This window comes from Choloepus didactylus, chromosome 9 (assembly GCF_015220235.1).
Source record: "Choloepus didactylus isolate mChoDid1 chromosome 9, mChoDid1.pri, whole genome shotgun sequence".
In the NCBI taxonomy this organism is placed as follows: Eukaryota; Metazoa; Chordata; class Mammalia; order Pilosa; family Megalonychidae; genus Choloepus; species Choloepus didactylus.
The window spans coordinates 68,959,507-68,979,181 of record NC_051315.1 but is presented as its reverse complement, the minus strand read 5'-3'; the positions used below and the strand labels follow the sequence as shown (position 1 = coordinate 68,979,181).

Below are 19,675 nucleotides of genomic sequence, written 5' to 3'. Positions count from 1 at the left end.
AACCACTTTCAAATACACAATTCAATGGTGTTAATTACGTTTACAATGACGCAGTGCCATCACCACAATCCATTACCGAAACTTGACCATCACCCCAAACGGAAACTCTGTACCGATTAAACATTAACTCTCCATTGCCTACCCCCTCCCATGAAATTTATTTTAAAATGGCATAAGTTTTCTGGAGCCACCCTTTTCCTTTAAAAAAGAAAAAAATCCTATATACATATTGGATTTGGAGTATTTTAAACATACCCTAAACGTTGCTTCCTATGGTATATTAGCTGGGAGAATACTTAAACTCAGAATTTTGCGTTCTTTTAACATTGATAATACATTGCTCGAGTGTTTGAAATCTTGCAAATCTTGCTTTTTTTGTGTGTTTTGCTTTTGAAGATATACTGAATTAAATGCAAGTTCTTTTCAAACCTGAAGACAAGAAACGAGATGGGACTACTTGCTTAACAGCTTTAAAACTTTACCATAACAAAGTATTGCCTCATTCTCCTAAAAGTTGAACTACAAAAAGCTAATAGGGAAACAATTTGAAAAATCTTGGCAGGCAATATAGAAATTTTCCCACTTTTTTCCTACTTTCAGTTTTTAAAAGTAATTATTATCTATGGGTTCACCTTAGGAAAATTCTCTTTAGGGAGAAATTTGACATGAGAGAGCTCAGGTTTGAGCCAAACAATTGTTTCTTAAATTGTTCAGAGGACTCCATCCCAAGGCAATTAATGGGCAAAGCTGTTGTTCTTGGAAGTCCAAATGCAATATAAGTTGAGAGGGAGGGAAAGGACCTCAGTTGTTTAAGAGATTAAATCTATTAACTTTTGTTTTGTTTTAGATGTAGGATTGCAAGGTTTGCGTGAAAAAGGTCAAGGTCTTCTGGATCAGATCTCCAATCAGGCATCCTGGGCCTATGGAAAGGATGTAACCATTGAAAATAAAGAAAACGTGGACCACATACAAGGAGTGATGGAAGATATGCAACTTAGGAAACAAAGGCAAAGTTTGCCTGTTAATTTTAATTTTTACTAAGGAAACATTCTTTTGATTAAAATAAAAGTTATACAATTTATGTTATACATACAAAAAAGCTCTTACCTGTTAAATGGTTAGTTTTTATATGTATAACTGGTGTATATAATTGTACTAACAAATAATGACAGTTTGTTCCGTTAGTGGGTATCTTTTCTTTTTTTACTTGAAAATAAAAATTTAATTTATGTTCAAGTACTTCATAATTCACATCCCCAGTGTAGGTTATGGCACTTCTCTCTCTTCTCTGCTTCAAGAAAACTCTTTTGGAGACCTTTGCTTTTCCATTTTCATTTGGTTTAGAGTTAGTGTTAAATCTGTCATCTGCAGGTTTATCTGTTTTTTTATTTAAACTTCTCACTCACAAAATGTCACATATCCATTGTTTCCTTATTTTCTGTAAAAGGATTAGACAAATGAACTCTGGATAAGATGATATTTAGTTTAATTTATTATAGAACCAGGAATTTAAAGTATTCTTTTAAAAATCAATTTGCAATCGTAATTGCAAAATATTGCTAAGTAAAGAAATAAAATTGTCTATGCAAGTATGCACAATTTAGTATAGTTGTATGAAGTTTTGCACACATAGAAATTTTAAATTCATCAACAAAACTCACAGAAACTCTCCACCTACTTCACAGAGAAAATAGTTATGAAGCAGAAATTCCTTCTAATACCTACTCTCGTATCTGCAAACTTATCCATTTCATTATTTATTCTTCCCTTAAAGTATGACATAACTCTCCTCTTACCAAAGCCAATCCTTTCATGTAGGCTCTGATTCCTATCACCCTCCTATCTCTTCACTCTCAACTCCCATCCTCTGTGTTCATCCCTTTCCCTCATTTAAATGCTAATCTCTCCTATTTTGTTTTTTTTTTTTTTAAATTGCACAAATGTATGCATCTTCCTCTTCAATCTTTTGTTCTCTAGCCTTAGATTATTCTTTCTCACAGCTAAATCATTTGGAAGTCTTATCTGCATTCAGACTAATTCCTCACTGCCTTCAGTTCATTTTCAACCCTGTTCAGTCTGACTTCTACCCTTATCATTTCACTGAATTTGCTTTTACTGATGTCACCAGTGACTTCTTGGTGCCAAGTGTAATAGATGCTTGATCTCGCTCAAAAGCCAGTGAATACTTTTAGTTCATAATCCTATTCTGTATGTTCCTATTTCCTATAACTTTCCCTCAAAACCACACAATTATTTTTATTTTCCTCTATGCCTTATGCTGTTTCATATATCCATGATTTAGAAGACCTCTTTCCTCATTTTCTGCCTAGTGGATTCCTACTTACTCGTCAAAACTCAAAGATAATTAACCCAGGAACCTTTTTGGATTTCTAAGGCAAGTTAGTCACTTGCTGGTCCCTACTCCTATAAAACCTTTTACATAGCTCCCTAATAGCATTTATCACAAGATATTGTTGTTGTTTATTTTAAAGTCCATCTTCCAAAATGGTGGGCATCTTAATAGTAGAGACCATGTCTTATATTTTCCCCCAGCACATTCTCCGGTGCTTGACATATAATACGTGTTATATGTGTATGATATCATCATCATCCTTATCATTAAAGTTTTTTACATTGTTTTTAGTTTCAGATTTTGAAAATATTTATCATCATTTCCTCCATTCTTTTGTAGAAATACTTTCACCAAGTTACCCTTTAACATTATGTAATGTGCTTTTACTGGGGTCATCCTTATAAGAAATAGCCTTTTGATTATACTTCTGTATTGTTATCAAGCTTTCTTTAAAGACATAACCAGAGTTGCTCAATGACTCATGGATAACTTGTTATTGGTATTTAGGACTATAAGGAATTGCATGTGAATGAAGGAAGTAGATCAGGGATGAGTTTTAGGGCAGGCCACAGTGAGATTAAGAAAATTAAAATACTCTAAATTGTGTTTCTTTAAATCAAAGATGAATGGAGTGTTTTTTTTTTTTTCCATAATAATGTAGATGGAGTTTTTGTTTTTTATTCAGAATTATAAAATAATGAAAATCTAAAATTTAAAAAATTTCTTTGAAATATCCTCTAAATTAGCATCTGGGAAGTTTACATTTTTATTTTTGAAGCTCCTTTATTGCTGGTTTGCAATGGAGATTTCTTTATTTTAGTGTTACTTTTGGATTTATGCTTTGCTTCAATGTTTTGCAGATATCATTCAGGTATATTCAAATTTTGATGTAATATAGATATAGATATACTTAAAATTCTTACGAATCAACATAACAGAACATAGTTCCAGTCTCCATATTGTAGGACTAAGTATTTTAATGTACAGTACAGCAGGCTATGAATACATGTGCCAGATGATGATGTTCTAAGTTAAAATCAAGTGATGTCCTTAATCTATATTTGGGTTCATCAGATGTGAAGACATGGTAGATGTGCGAAGGTTAAAGATGCTCCAGATGGTGCAGTTGTTTAAATGTGAAGAAGATGCTGCCCAGGTAAGGATCACTCAGCCACATCATGTAGTTGTTTTTGCTAGAATTAATTTCATCTAATTATAACCAAAATATATTTTCATGGTCCTAAGACAGTTAATTCATTAAGCCAGATTCTAGTTTATCCTGTTGAAGTAATGAAGTTTTTATTCCCAGTTAGATTGCTGGTCTCATTTGACTTGTCTTCCAGTGAAATTCTCTATTGAACTAGATTTTGGGATTATTTATTATTTATTATTGTCAACTTGGTTCTCACTTACATCCCAGTATAAAGGCTGATGAGACACATTGCTTTTTAATTAACAAGAGGTTTTTTCAATGCCAAATAAACAATTTGATGTCTTTGTGTAGTTAAGATCAGAGAACATTGTTTCGGCTTGATGTAGAAGGAATTTATTATTTTATATAGTATCAGAAATCTGTAATGAGATCCCACAGGATCTGTATTACCAAAATACATGATTGTCTATTAAAGTAAGTCATGTGATACTAATTTTAAAAGAGTGCTTTTCCTTAATATGCCTTGTCTTTAGGTTTAAAAATTGAGGGGGAGAGGTCATTAATTCATGTAGCTTGTCACTGAATTAAGAAGTTAGGTTACAATTAAGGGATTAATTAATCATATTGTAGTAACCTTTCTTTTATGAATATGATGCTTTCATCTGATAAGCAAAGAGTTAGGAATCCATCTTAACTGTTACTTATTTTTGTTTAGGCGGTAGAATGGCTAAGTGAACTTCTGGATGCTCTGCTTAAGACCCACATCAGATTGGGTGATGATGCCCAAGAAACGAAAGTTTTACTGGAAAAGCATAGAAAATTTGTTGATGTTGCACAGGTGCAGAACTGGTTATCTTCCTTTCCTACAAGCTCAGTATTTGAATTGCTTTCTGCATGATTATAATGTGTAACTTAACCTTCCAAGTCAAGAAGGCTTAGTTTTGTTATTCCAGAATGATCACAGAATTAAGAAAATGTCAACTGGTACATCAAAACTAGCCTGCATAAACTTGAGAGGGTTTATGTTTCCCTGAATACAGGTTCTGTATGTTCCCTCTGAATTATGTTATATAAATATATATGGCGTATGTTGGGCAATCCCAACTCTTCATTCACAGAAGTTAGTATGAAATATTTGTTAATATCAATAAATTAGAAACCTCAATTTTTGCATCTCACCAATGTTGGTGTAATAATTCATAATTGATGATTGTTTTTGTGGCGAAAACGCTGTTATTTTCCCTAATATTTGAATTCATGGTGTAACAGTTGTGGAATGTATGGAATATAAAGTACCTAATTTCACCTATTTGTTGTGATTAATTAGTGAGCAGACATTCTTTAGGACCAGTGGAATTGAGCAGGCTGAACTGGATAAAACAGAGTAATTGAGGGAACCTAATAAGAAACTTAGAAACTAAAAATATTTCTTCCCCTTCATTATTTATGCATGCATATAATTTGTAATAATTAGTGCCACTGAATTCATTCACTATTGATTTCTAGTAGTGTTCCTTAGTTGCAACCACAATCCTCCTCCATAACTTCCCCATCCTTGTCTTCAGAATTCTTTATTATAATTTCATGTTGGCTTTTTCTTTCTTAGAGCACTTATGACTATGGAAGACAGTTGCTACAGGCCACAGTTGTGTTATGCCAGTCTTTACGCTGCACTTCTCGATCATCTGGGGATACGCTTCCTCGACTGAATAGAGTATGGAAACAATTTACAATAGCATCTGAAGAGAGAGTACATAGGTTGGAAATGGCTATTGCATTTCACTCAAATACTGAAAAGGTTTGCTTTCTTTAAAAATGTAACTTCAGTAGTGGTTATCATATATAATATAAAAATATATTCTGCTTTAATATGTGTATGTTTCAAGTGTGTCGCTTTTAATAATGCAATGATGTGATTGTTAATCATTTTTTTCAAATTTATATTAGTTCCATTGTTTAAAGTTTGTTTAGATGTAATATACTGTCTTAGAGAATTCAAGTAAAGTTCTCTTAGTGATCCATACCAGGGCTGGAGTACTGTGGTTGGAGAAATCAAGAACCATCCTGTAGTCCCTGTCTCCAAAGCTTCTTTCCTCATGGAGCCCAATGTCTAGAATTTGCTCTCTATTTTTTAGGATGTCATGACTTCAGTCTCTTTCATTATGCCAGGAAAAGCAACTGTTTCAGCAGCTACTAGTAATTGTTACAGAGTTTAAGAAAAGCAGATTGTGGTTTTAGAATGTTTAAAGTAGAGACTGTCCAACTAAAATAATGTACTAAGGATAAAAATAAAACCTTTTTCATGTAATATCTTTATAGAGTCATTCTGGAACTTACTGTTCAGTGAATTCAAGTCATTAGTCCTAGAAACCATTTCCAGTGTTATTTGGGCAGATTTTCAATAGAACCTTTTTCTTAATCGGCACAGTGAAAATTTATAGCATCCACGTCTTGCATTTCTATTCTGAAGAGAAGTTCTATTAATGTAGTTAACTTGTTTTAATCTCTTACTACAATAAGGACTATTCAGTGTAGTTTAGGATATTGTAAACCTAAGCTGTAAATGTGATAGCCTGATAAGTAGAATGGAACAGACGTTGCAAGGAACCAGGAATTAAGTGGTTCTGTCAGTGTTATTCATTAACCTATTGGGAAGTCTGCATGGTTAAATCTTCCTGGTCACTGAACTCTGTGGATCAGTGTTTTGGTATAAAGTGGGCCTTATGATGATGAATGAAAGTATACAAGATGGCTAAACATGATTATCTACTGATTTTTTTAAATGAAAACTTCTTATTGAAGTGTGATAAATAATGCAGAAAAGTATACAGATCATAAGTGCTATACTCAGTTAATTTTCATAAAGTGAAGACACTTGTGTAATCAGTCACTATTCAAACAGCAGAACATTACCAGCACCCCAAAAGCTCGCCTCACTCCTCTTCTAGTTATACTATTGCAGCTCTCTGCTCATCCAAGGGTAACTCTGGCCTGATTTCTATCACCATGGATAACTTATTGGGATGCTATTTTTTTAAAGGCATCTGCAAGGACATTTTAAAATCTAGAACTCTCTAAGAGGTCATGTAAGAATGACCTTGATTGAGAGTTTTTTAGAAAATTAATGTTTTTTCTGCTAATATGGCCTTTATCATGTTTAAAATAAATTTAATTTGAGGTTATTATACTTGCAAATTTATGTAAAGTCCTTCATTATCAAATATTTTCCTCCAATTCTGTTTTTAAGCAGATGCATAAATATAAGTATAATATAAATAAAAATTGCAACTATAATATAAGCAAATTCTTTGGTATAATGATTGGGAAAATTTCTAAATTAAATCCAGACTTTAAAAATATAATAAAAATGTTCATTTATGAATAATGGTGAAATAAACATGATTGGGTTGTTAAATAAAGTGTAATATAAAGAAAATTGCAAAACTAAAGACTTCTTTTTCTAATCTCTCCCCCAGATTTTACAGTTCTATCTTGTAGTTAAATTTAAATGGTAATATTTAAGGAAAAAAATAATATCTCATCAAGGGTTGTAAAGCTTCCTGTATTAACTAGTCAGCAGAGCAGAGTTTTAAAAATAACTGCAAAGTGTCTAGCTAGGCCATCACGTCAGTTATGTATTTGTACTCTGAATACACACACGGGTACACATATTTAATTTATATATTCTTTGATTTTTGAAGTCTAAGTTCCCTGAGAACAGAATCTGTATTCTATTCATATCCATAAGTAAATGTTCAATGAATGAATGTTTAGTGAATGAAAAAATACTTCTTTAACACAGGTAGAGCTAACCTTGTGAATAGTAGTTTAGTATTATTTTTTTCTTGGAAATGAACATAGGCCCCTTTATGCTCATTTTTATATTGTTACCAGGGGTTATGCATTTCATTTTGTTTGAATTTCTTGAGTGAACTTTGCCAATGATAGATCAGTCTTGTAAGTGATGTACATGAAGATGCTATAAACAAAACATTCCTTCAATCTATTGAATTTGTGCATGCTTGACTTCCTTTCTATGTCTCTTGATTGATGTTACCTTTTAATTTGTTGCAGATTTTGCAAGACTGTCCAGAAGAGCCTGAAACTATTAATGATGGGGAACAATTTGATGAAATTGAAGCAGTTGGAAAATCACTTCTGGATAGATTAACTGTTCCTGTAGTTTATCCTGATGGGTATGGTACATGTTCTAATAATTTTATCTTTTTATCGGTGAGGTCTTAAAGTGAAATGAACAAGAGAGGAAAATCTGTTTTTTTTAAAAAGCCATGTAAATTAGCTTTGGTCCACTTTTTTAGTTCCTACAATAAATTGGTTTAAAATGAAAGGAAATCCAAACTTGGCTCTTCTCACCAGTATTAGCTACAGTACTTGCTGACTTCTTGACACCTTGTTGCAGCAGAAAGATCATTGAGTAGATGGAGACATTGAGCTCTACTAACCTTGGCTGTAGTGATAGGGAGTAGTGTGATTTTGGGCAGGTTAGTACCTCTGTAGGCTTCAGGGAAGGGCAGGAGAGCAGGAGGGTACTAATGTCTAGCGAGTTCGTAATATATGCCAAACACTAGGTTAAACACTTTGCCTTCTTTACATTTGCCCGGAGTGCCAAGCCAGGGTTATTCCTGACTTACAAATGAAGAAACTGAGGCTCAGAAAGATTTTAAGTAATTTGTTCTGGATTTCACAGCTTTTAAGTGTTGGAGTTAGAATACAATCTCAGCTATTTCTGACTCCAAGTGTTCATATTAAACAGTCTGTTTTATTTTCACTGCTATAGGGTGTTCTAGTTTCTTCATTTGTAAAATGGTAGAATCCTGTGATTCCCATGTTCCTTTCCTTTTCATACATTTGATGATAAACATATGAAATCCTCTGATGCAAAGTAAATTGAACAGTAAAAGAATCAAAAGGAGTTTTATGCCTGAGGATCTAGACCTTCTCAGTGAAAATACGTTAGTGGTAATCCATACTTTTAATTCAAAAACTAGAGAAACCAAACCAATGAATAAAAATACAATTGTCCTTACATTATGATGTAGTATAATGAATGAGAGTGTAGTCCCTAGAACTAGACTTCCTTGGTTCAAATCTCAGCTCCACCACTACTAGCTGTGACACCGTAAAAAAGTTAGTTAACCTTTCTATAGCTCATTTTCCTCATTTAAAAAAAAAAAAAAAAAAAAAAATATTCATTACTTACCAGGTTTTGGAAATGGGGATTAAATGAGCTAAATGTATTTAAAGTATAATAAAATGTGTTTATTTAAACACATCTGATATATAGTAAGTGCTGCTACTGTGTAATGAAATCCAGATGATGATTTGGGACCAGTAATGAGAAATTGTAATAGTATTTCCTTGGAAGAATACTATTTATAGACAGTATTTAGATGATCTCTAGTCATGACTAAACTTGAGTAACCAGAAGTAATCTAAAGTCATTTTATGCATCTTCAATACAAGGGAATAAATATCAAATTCATAAATTCAGCTAGTGCCAATACTATGGGAGAGCTGCTGGTTGTTCCAGTCCAAGACATATATATACTCTATTCCTCCAATTTCTGCATTTTACAGCCATTCATCACCGAGTCAGTCTCCTATTCTACTGGGATCAACCTAGCAGCCTCTATCCCTGGTACTTTTGCCTTTGCTTTTCTTCTTGTGCCCACAAATTGTCCATAATGTCATTTCCTTATCCTTTTAAGATGAAAGAGTAAGTTAGCACTGTGTATTAAACTTTCACCAACTCCCACCTTTAATATTTGGAATTATTTTATTCCATTTTCTATTCATACCAGAATATATATGTATATAATTTATTTTAAGTATTTTTCTAAATTAAATACTTCTCAAAGGTGTATATGTTTTCCATAATTATTACTTATGATCATCTGTTTATGCGATGTAAAGTTCATTTGACGGTATTATACTTTGTGAGGTTCTTCAGATTTATCTTCTATACATTCTCCTGATAAAATAAAATAAATTAGATGATCTCTCTGGACTTCCTATATAAAGACCCGTGTTCAATTCCTGGTTTTTCCACTTTGTGGTCTTAGTTAAGTTATTTAACTATCTAAGCCTTAGTTTTCTGATCTAAAACATGAAGAGGCTCAATAGATACTTTTCAAGAACTGTTCCAGCTCTAAAAGATTCTACGATTCTGAATACAGTAGTTTTGCAAGTAGGACAGAATTAAGTGATTTCAAATATTAGTGTCCCAAATGATGTTTTAACATTGAAAGGATATTTTACTTGCCAGCTGTGTTAGATAATTGGTATATATAGTCCTTAGTATTGGTGCAAATGTAAAAACTTTATGTTTATGTATGCTTATGGACCCAAAAGTAAAAAGCACATTGTCTCTATTGTTGCATTGTTTAGTTTATTGAGATTATTGTAAGTACACATGATGTAACATTTATACTACTAATACACTTTTCTCAATATGTCTTAAAATATTTACTCCATTAAAAAAAAATCTTTTTCCTGCTGAATTACTTCTCAAAGATGACTTGCAAATGAACTGATTTCTACACACGGGCCATATCACATAGATACTTTTTAATAGTAAGTTTTGTTTTCTTTTGCATTTGCTACAGTCAGTGGATTTCTGTTTTATCTGATTGGGGTTTCTCTGTTTTGTTTTTTTTTTTAGAACAGAACAATATTTTGGGAGTCCAAGTGATATGGCTTCTACTGCAGAATACATCAGAGACAGGATGAAACTAGTTAGTCTCAAAAGGCAGCAGCTGAGACATCCTGAAATCGTGACCACAGAGAACTAATAGCTATCAGCTCTCCACTGATCTGCAGTTCATAATCCCGCGTGTCATCGGCATACGGCATTAGACGCAATATATTAAGATGCATTTCACAGCCAGGATAATCCTCATTTCTTTCCATTACACATTTCTCTCTACATGTTAACATCTTGCAACCACCAAGGCATAATTATTTAACATGCTTTGAGACCATAGATTTCAAGTATATTGAAAGAAGGAACTGTAAACGTTGCACTGAAACTTACTTTAAAGCTTTACCTGATCTGTCTGTTTATAGGTGAACAACTGATAATGAGCTTTGAATGGTGCTAATCAAAGTTTAGGAGTTCTCTATATCAAAAAATGGTCGCCCCCTTTTCCCCAGGTGATGTGGTAAATTTAGACTGTAGTTATACTATTAGTAGACAATGGTGTCCTCAAAAATTTACTTTGTAATTCTTCACAAGTGATTATTTTTGTGTCAATGTGGAGAAAACCCTTCAGATCTTTGATATATCATATTCATTAAAAGACATTTTCCTATTTGTATTGATAATGTATAAAAAGTCTGTGCTTAATAAAAGGTTTCTTTTAAACATCGTATTTAATTTGGTGATTATATTCTATTTCCAAACATGAGTGCCTTATTTAAAAGGGCATTCTTAGGATTGTGAGGGTGGTTTAATACTTGTTTATTCATGTTAATTGCATGTATTTTAGCCAGAAAGTTCATATATAAGCATGTATATATAATAAATAAGCATGTTTTATCATGAAAAATAATCGTGAGGAACAATTTAGATCTTTAAGAATTTATTAATGGAATAATAATTTTTCTCCTTTTCAGCTCAAAAATATTATCAAAATTATTAACTCCCCTGAAGATGCTTTGTCTTTGGGGGAGGAGGGCTGGGGAAGAAGGCATACATACTTACTTCAAAGTACCTCATTCTATCAGAGTGATCTTTCTGGAACTAAAATAACAATTGTTAATAAAATTTAATTTCTTATAATAGGCTAGAAGCAGAATAAATTCTGAAGTAGTCTAATAGCAAAAACTATCCTTTAGAAATGAAATTTATAAAATGCTAGTGCTTTTAAGTTTATATTACTTTTAAGTGGTAAACAGCATTTATGCAATATAATTTTGTGTTAATTTTTATTTCAGAAAATGTTTTTGAAAAAGATTAAAAAGAATTTTTTAAGTCTTGTGATAATACAAAGTTGTACAAAGAATTATATGCTGGTTCCTTTTCCTTAGCCTATAAACATGTCATGTATCCTCCAGTGCAAGAAACTTCCTCTGAAACTGCTGGTTTCTCCAGCCTTCTTCAAAGACTGCCAGAGTTCTTGGAGAAATCCACATTCATTGCCCCTACATCCTCATCACCCACTGATCAGCACCTTACAGTCTGGTTTTACCCTGCACGCTAGTGAAACTGTTCCTTTCAAACTGGCTCCCAGTTACCAAATTGAATGGCTTTTTCTTGGTCTGCACCCCTTATCCTTCAACATTTATACCTTTGAGCAGCCTTTCCTAGACAACATCTCCTCCCTTGAAAATGTTGTCCTCTGTTATGACCGTGAGTCACTTAATTCTTATTAAAATTTGTCTGCTAAACATGCTCTTTCAGTTTTTGCGTTTAGAATGCTTCTGGCTCTTCAGTAAATGTCTCATCCCTTGGGTTTCTATTTTATCTCAGTATCCCATGTTACCTATCTGGTCCAAAACTTTAGACCTTTATTTTCAGTTGCCTACTTGATTTTTCAACCTAGATGAAGGATTTATCGTATTTATCATCTTTCTCCTTCTGGGGCAATTTTGGTTAAGGATGCAATTTTTTTTTTTCCTAGTCAAGCCTGCCAGTAAAGCTGGTAACAAAGTTCAGCTACTCTCTTTTGTCTTATGCTACCACTGCTTTCAAGAACATCCAGGGAGTTCTTTCTATACTTGATACATTCTCTCAATCTTTTAGGGCTTAACTCCTGTGAGTATGAACTCCTGTGATTTTCTTTTCATTCTTCATGATGGTGCTAGCTACATTGTGCAATTGCTTGTTTATGTCTCTTTCTGCCATGTTACGAGCTCTCCCAAGGACAGGGATCTTGTTCTACTCCTGTCAGCAGTCCTTTGCTTGTGCTTTGTAGGTGCTCAGTCCCCCGTGTGTGAATGGTCTACTGTAGGCATTAGTAATAATCACTCATATCCGTGTCTGAAGTTGGTTTTAAATATTACATTTATTCCTTAAATTTAGGGCTGATTTGTGTGTGAATCTACTCATAAATAAGTCATTCAGTGTTTTAGACTTTGCTTGAAATGAACTGGTTTGTTAGTCATGAGATGAGACTCTTAATTAACTTAAATCTGAGTTGTCATTATCAAATGAGTTAATTTTTATATACTTTAAGTTACCCTGCCTACAAAAAGAATAAAGTAAGGTAGCATCTAGCAAGGTTATTTTCGAATTTGAATTTTTCAGATGAAACTGAATATGCTAGTAGCATAATATTCTTTTTTTCCCCATTTTTTTATTGTGGAATATAACATATACATGAAAGTGATAACTTTCAAAGTATGATTTAACAAGTAGTTAGCAAATTTCAAAGAATGTTATGGGTTACAGTTCCACAATTTCATTTATTCCTTATTGTGAAATATAACATATATATATAAAGGTGATAACTTTCATCATACAATTCAGTGAGTATGTAGCATAATATTCTTTTATCTATAAATTGCTGCTACTTACCATATGTATAATTATCTGTATACACATACCATTATGAATGGAAACCCAACCAATGCCCTAATGTGATTTTTTTCATGGAGTTATAGTTCACCTATTGTGTGTGGGTGGTTGAAGGTTGTTCTTTAGTGACTGCAGTCAGTTTGAAATCACAAGCTGTTTATATGTGATAAATTAACATTGCCTGAAAATGTAATGGAAAAATAATCGTTCAAATCTGATTGATATATGCTATAACTTCCCATGCTATTTTAGCCCCTCTCAGGGAATTATTGAAGTGTTCGTTGGGATAGTTTTGTTTTTGTTTGGTGTTTTTGTTGTTTGTTTGTTTTTTGCTTTTTGCCTTCTAGTCATGTATTTGCGCCTATGTAAGCTCAATGTATAATGGCAGTTTTGGCATCTGTTCTTCACACATGTCTAATGCAGCACAGTTATGATGCAAAGATGATAACTTCATTTTAGATAAAATTGATTTTATTCCCAGTCCTCATTGTTGGTGACCTTATTCTGTTAGTGTGTTTCATTGGTGATGTTGATGAAACTGCTTAGCCTGCCAGCCAGGATGTTTATGGCAGACCTAGACTTCACTGCTGTATAAGATTGGATACTTCTCTCACCTTTTAAGTACTTAAATTGGCTAGTGCTTGATGCTGCACTAATGCCCTATTCTAATATACTCCACAGGGTTTACCTAGTCCTAATATGTTTGTTGTTTGTTTCATTACCAGGTTGGTTAAGAAATGTCAGATTTAATATCTGACATTATATAATTTTAGTTTGTGCTACAGAAAAAAGTCTGGGTTTAACTAAGAAGCATAAATAATAGCAAGAATAGTAAGAACCATAAAAGCTAAAATAAGAACTATAATGAATATATAATGGAGAGATTTTGGAATTTGCATACCTGGCTGCAAAATTTGACTTTATTATTCACTGTGGTCTTGGTAAAGGTCACTAGACTTTTCTGAGTCTGTAAAATAGAGAAATTATATCAAATAAAATTTCAAGAAAGAAATAAAATCATATATTTACAAGTGTATTGAAAACTGATATGTTATTTTAAAAGATGGCATTATTAGAATTAGATTTTCAGAATAGAAAATAGATTGTTCTTTAATCTTGTTCTTGTCTCAGATGACAAGGGTGTGAGATGTCATATTGTTCTTGTTCACCTTCCCAATCTCTATCACCCTTCGTCCCTATGCCCAATTCACTAATAATGAAGGAAAATCTATGTTCAGAATTACATACTGAAAATACTAAGAGTGGAGTCAGTGAGCTCATCAGTAAATAACAAGGTTTTTAAATCTGACAGATTAACTGTTTTAAGGCAGGATGTTAGACCAGCAAGATGGAAGACAAGTTATGAGTATCATCTGTTTTGAATCTGTCAGAGCATGCCACAACTCCATTAATAAACATAAGTAAAAGAAAGCTTATCCACTCAGGGTGGATTTTAATGAATCAGCACCAACCTGTAGAAACAACAAGGGCATAAATCACGCAGTAATAATAAACAGAATAAGACTGAACCTGTAATAGAGACGGTTAGAACTAAAGATGCTCGTTTAAGACTGAAAAAGTTTCATGGATATAAAGGTGAATATGACTCAACATTACTGCAGTATTTTAAAACAAATTTGAAAACTGAGAACTTGAGAATACTAGTGCATGTACTTCAAGAAAAAGCAGAGCCTGTACTAGAACATGAAGAACTTAGAGATAAAAAAAAAAAGCCAGGACTATGACTAAATATTTTGAAAGCAGTGAGGACATTTTTTAAAAACTCTAAATGAATTTTTAGAGATCTCTTACATGGCAATATATATAATCCCTGTATATAAAGATACAGGAATTCTTAGCATATAACTAAAAATAGTTACCAACTGCTAGATATTGAGGGCAGTGTTGTTAGGGATTTTAACTCAGGCATGCCAAAAACTATTTCTGACAAGGGGCTGTTGAACCCTGAAACCATTTTCTACTGAAATTTCAAGGAGGCACATTAGAAGTATTTACAAGTGGAACGCCATCTCCTTAGGGTTTCCAGAGTGTCCCTCCTTGGAGAGAGAAAGGAGGATGATACAGATGCCCTTCCACCAGAATATAGTGGCCCGTTCACCTTGTATGACCAAGCCTCATGTTGTGCTTCAGGTGCGCACGTCTTTTCTATTATGGTGATACTGATTGTTTTTAAACTAGAAGTCAGGGTAAAAACTATTTCTATGCTTTGTTTTTCTCTTAAGAATGTTTCTTCATTTTAGCTCCTATATCGTCTTCAAGACCAATAAATTTGTTCAGAATATATCACTAATGTATATGTATTATATTTTTTTAAAGGTGTGAAGGGATCAAAATTTCACTTTGGCAGTTCTGAGCAAGAGTAGATTTGAGAACTGATTGCCCACCTCACACTCAGGAATGTCTTGTCGTAATCTTCTGAACTGAGCTGATCAGAAGAATTTGATGATTATACTGTTAAGAGATCAGTAATGAAATTCTTGGAAGCATTATTTAGTAAACATTGCACCTGGATGTTTCCCAAAATTTATATTAAAATTTTCAAACTTAAGAAAAGTTAAAATAATTTTATAGTGAACACTCGTAAACTCACCACCTAGGTGCAAGCTAGCATTAACATTGTATTGTGCTTGCATTATCACATATCCATCTATCTATCCATTCATCAGTTCTTCAATCTACCTTATATTTTTATGCATTTCAAATTGCAGTCATCTGCACTTCCTACTAAATACTGAGCACGCATATCATTAAATATTTAGAGGTCAATATTTGTTGCACACATATCATTAAATATTTAGAGTTCAATATTTGTTTCAACATTTGCCTGTTCTAGAATCTTGTGTAAATGGAATCACACAATATGTACTCTTTTCTTTAGGGCTTCTTTCACTTAACATAATGTTTTGGAGATTTATCATGTAGTTGTGTGTATCAGTTGTTCGTTCCTTTTTATTGCTGTGTTGGTTGTTTATCCATTTTCCTGTTGAAGGATACCTGGGCTTTTTCCAGTGTTTGGCTATTATGAATAAAGCTGCTATGATCATTTTTATACAAATGTTTATTTGAATGTAGGTTCTCATTTCTCTTGGGTGAATACCTAGCGTTAGAATTGCTGGGTTGTAGGGTAGTTTTAAAAGAAACTGTCAGACCTTTTCCCAATGTGTTTGTATTATGCCCTGGATTTTCATTGTCCTTTAGATGTGTATGTAAAAAAAGTGGGAACTATTTTTTGATCCTTTTAAAATGTCAAAAGTGGATTTGTAGTAAAAGTCACACTTTTCATGGTTGAGTATGGCAGTTGGTGTCATATGAGGGAGGAAAGACCTCCCTGCCTGAAATTTTAGCATTAGTTTCCCTTCTTGAAAGCTTAAAACTCTTGCCCAAACATGGTGATAATAAGCTAAGAGTAATAGCACTGGTTTGTTTATTTTACTAAACTTTGCCACCCATTTCCAGTCGGTAAAATAAGACTCTTGAGAATTAAGCAGAAAAGAATGCTTTGTGACAGGGTTCAGATGGGGGAGTAAAAAGCATATACTACTAGTCAGCCCCAGGTACAACAAAGTGAGAGAGAATGGCCTGGACATGGCAGTTATTTCCTTTTACGGTGGTCAAGAAACCAGAAAATGGGGTGGGAAGAATTCTACCTCACAGTTTTTCATATGGGATAGCATGTTTTTGCAGGGCATTTTAGTCTTTAAAATTTTATCTTGATATTCAGTACCACCCAACTGTGGTTGTTTCACACTCTAGTGACTTTCTCATCCACTGTGTTTTAACCTTTCTTCCTGTTCGATTATATACAGCGGTTACCTGTATAACCTGTAAAATTGTAGTCATATGTATGTTTCCAATGCTTGTGATCAAAGATACTTATGTATAGTTCATCCAGTCTTTCCTATTAAATTTTAAGGGCTGCATTTGGCTTCTACTGTAAATCCTTATTATGTGTCACACATTGTAAATATGCAATAAAAATCTTTAAAACTATAATTAATGGCAGCAGGTTTTTAATACCTATTTCTTTGGTGTGTTGATGCTTTGGACAATACATTTGGTTTTTGTTACTAAAGGTTCATAAAATTTAGGGAGAATTAAGTCTCTATAACATAATTTGATGAATTCTGCATCTTTGAATCTATTCAAATTATTTACCTTTAAAATTTTTATCAATATTTTCTGAAATCTTTGCTCAAAACAAAAAAAAATATAGCTTCTTTATTCTAAAGTAATCTGTAGTTTTAGGAGACTGAGGCTAAATACCCTTTCCCTTTACTCGTGCTTCCCTTTTCCTCCCTGACAGTCCTTCATTCCTATCCTCTTACTGGCTTGACACAGAATTTCAGGTCCTGCATTGGCAGAAACTGTTAGGTTCTTATCCCAATAGGCAATAGTTAGATTTCCTTTGTTCCTACTAAGATGTGAATTCTTGACCAAAGTCCATTTCAAGACTTAAAAGGCTAATGTTTGTTTGGGGTATGGGTGGAGAGAGCATATTAGAACAAAGTGAGCTATATTTAAAATATCAAAATCATCATATGATATAAAAACAGCTCCAGAATGGCTACTAGGAATTTGGGATTTCCAGAGTTTGGTAATTGGCAAGTTAATGAATTTAAGTACTTTTGAGTGACAGTTCTACATATACAATATATATATATATAAAATATACATTTATTAATAGATATTTTTATTTACTGTTAGTTACAGTATACACCCCATCATCTCTGTTTCCAATTAGACACTTGATGTATCCACAAAGCTGTTCCACCTTCTAAATAAAATCTACCCAGAAGTATTCTCATAAGCATAAACTCTTATGGGAAAATCTAATTGAGCACAAGGAATCTCCAGTTTTTGTTAGGTGTGAAAGGAAGAGGATTATGGTGATGTGAAGAAATCAAAAGATACCTAACAAGAAATAGATGGAAAAACATTGGAGAAGTAGTTTACAGTAAGCATAAAAGTTATTTCTGTGATCATGATTAAGGAAAATTAAGTGATCAACAAACCACAAACCCTTGTTACATATCCTTGACTACTAAAACCTAGCTTAGCTACCTTTGAAAGTTTACCTTATATTTTAACTGATTTGATTATTTAATAAAGAGGCCCTTGTCTTGCAAAGATTTAGTTATAAATTTGTTTAAAAGAACCAAAAATTGAAAACAACCCAAATGTTTAAATAAATTATAGTCTATCCTATAAGGTAAGAATATTATGATACCATTGGAAATATTGAGAGAGAAGTATATTTATTGAAAGGAAAAGATCATGTACATTTTTAAGTGAAAAGGGGCAGATTCCAAACTGTAACAATATCTGTTTTTAACATAAAAATTGCTATTTACAGAATTTTCATGTTATTTCTGAGATGTGGAATTAACAGATCATTTTAAATTTCTTATATTTGTTAGCTTTATTTTCTGATTTTTCTATTAAAAAGGTTAATTTTTAAGAGTATCTAAATATGAAGTGCCTTAGTAAGTATATTCCTGTATTCTTGGACTTTGTATTACAACACGAATTTTCAAGATGAAGTGAGGGAGGATACAGATGAAAATCTGGGGGAGTATAATTTTAAACTTAATCAGTAAACCTTTATATTTTCAAAATGTTAATGTAAATTTCAATGAAATTCTATTGTTTAAGATAGGTAGAAGGTAGGTAGCATCATGGGTTTAAATACCTTGAAACAACAATGTACATTGAAATCTGCGCCCCTGCGTCTCTCCAGTTCTAATTTCAAACAGATTATTTTGGATAGCATAAAAATCCATTGTAAGAATGGGACAAACAAAATACCCTGTATGGTGATTTCAACCATAGCTATTGCTACAGGTTGTTGCTAATGAAACAATTCCTATGTGAGAAAAGTTAAGTCCCAATATGATGGGTTCCTCCAAACTCCTGAAGATAAGCGATCTTCCATTGTCTGTTCTTCGTCAAAAAATAAATGTGAGTGAGTCAATAGCAACATGTACTATTTCTGTTTAAAAATACTGTTGATTCTTATACTTAGAACATTTTAAGAATAGGTCTATCAGTTTTACTCGTGGTCTACACACATAAACACACAAACAGTTGCATTCCAGGGGAAGTCCTGTACTTCCAGGCTTTCCTAGCATCTTCTCTTAAAACTGGGAACATGTTTTCCCATTGAAAAACAATGGTTGAAATGCTTCCGGCCACTTCTTCAGATACATTATGGATTAATGGAGCTATTAGAAGTTGACCTATCAATATATTCAAATATATTCATGAAATCTAGCTAGTATCTATCTAGTATTAATATCACTTATATCACAAGGTATGAACAACTGACCAGTGTATTTTAAGAACATATCCCATTCATTAGTTGGAAGCTGTTTTTGTTCTAAAACAATATTTAGAGCTCATAGACCACAAAAATATCTCTGGTACTTAGAAAATGAACAGAGATTAAGTTTTAAAGGAGGAACACAGTTTCATTGTAGACATATAGTTAGAACTAGAACATGTGTTCTAGATTAGTATTTATTGAACGTGAATGTGCCTGCAAATCATCTGGAGAACTTACTAAAATGCAGATTCTAATTCAGTTAGTCGGGGTTAGGGTCTGAGAGTCTGA

General features: G+C 32.9%; 1 protein-coding gene across 4 annotated transcripts in view; it reads left to right on the top strand.

Moving 5' to 3' along the window:
* The window catches only part of SESTD1 (SEC14 and spectrin domain containing 1), a 154,488-nt gene extending 139,704 nt beyond the window's left edge, over positions 1 to 14,784 (top strand). For all 4 annotated transcript variants that reach the window (XM_037850449.1, XM_037850451.1, XM_037850450.1 and 1 more), the window contains 6 exons: positions 848 to 1,007; positions 3,428 to 3,509; positions 4,222 to 4,344; positions 5,113 to 5,304; positions 7,581 to 7,702; positions 10,189 to 14,784. In XM_037850449.1, the coding sequence (XP_037706377.1) occupies positions 848 to 1,007; positions 3,428 to 3,509; positions 4,222 to 4,344; positions 5,113 to 5,304; positions 7,581 to 7,702; positions 10,189 to 10,318 (809 nt within the window). In that variant the 3' untranslated portion in view covers positions 10,319 to 14,784. The remainder of the gene's footprint in view (positions 1 to 847; positions 1,008 to 3,427; positions 3,510 to 4,221; positions 4,345 to 5,112; positions 5,305 to 7,580; positions 7,703 to 10,188) is intronic.
* Positions 14,785 to 19,675: the final 4,891 nt, after the last annotated feature.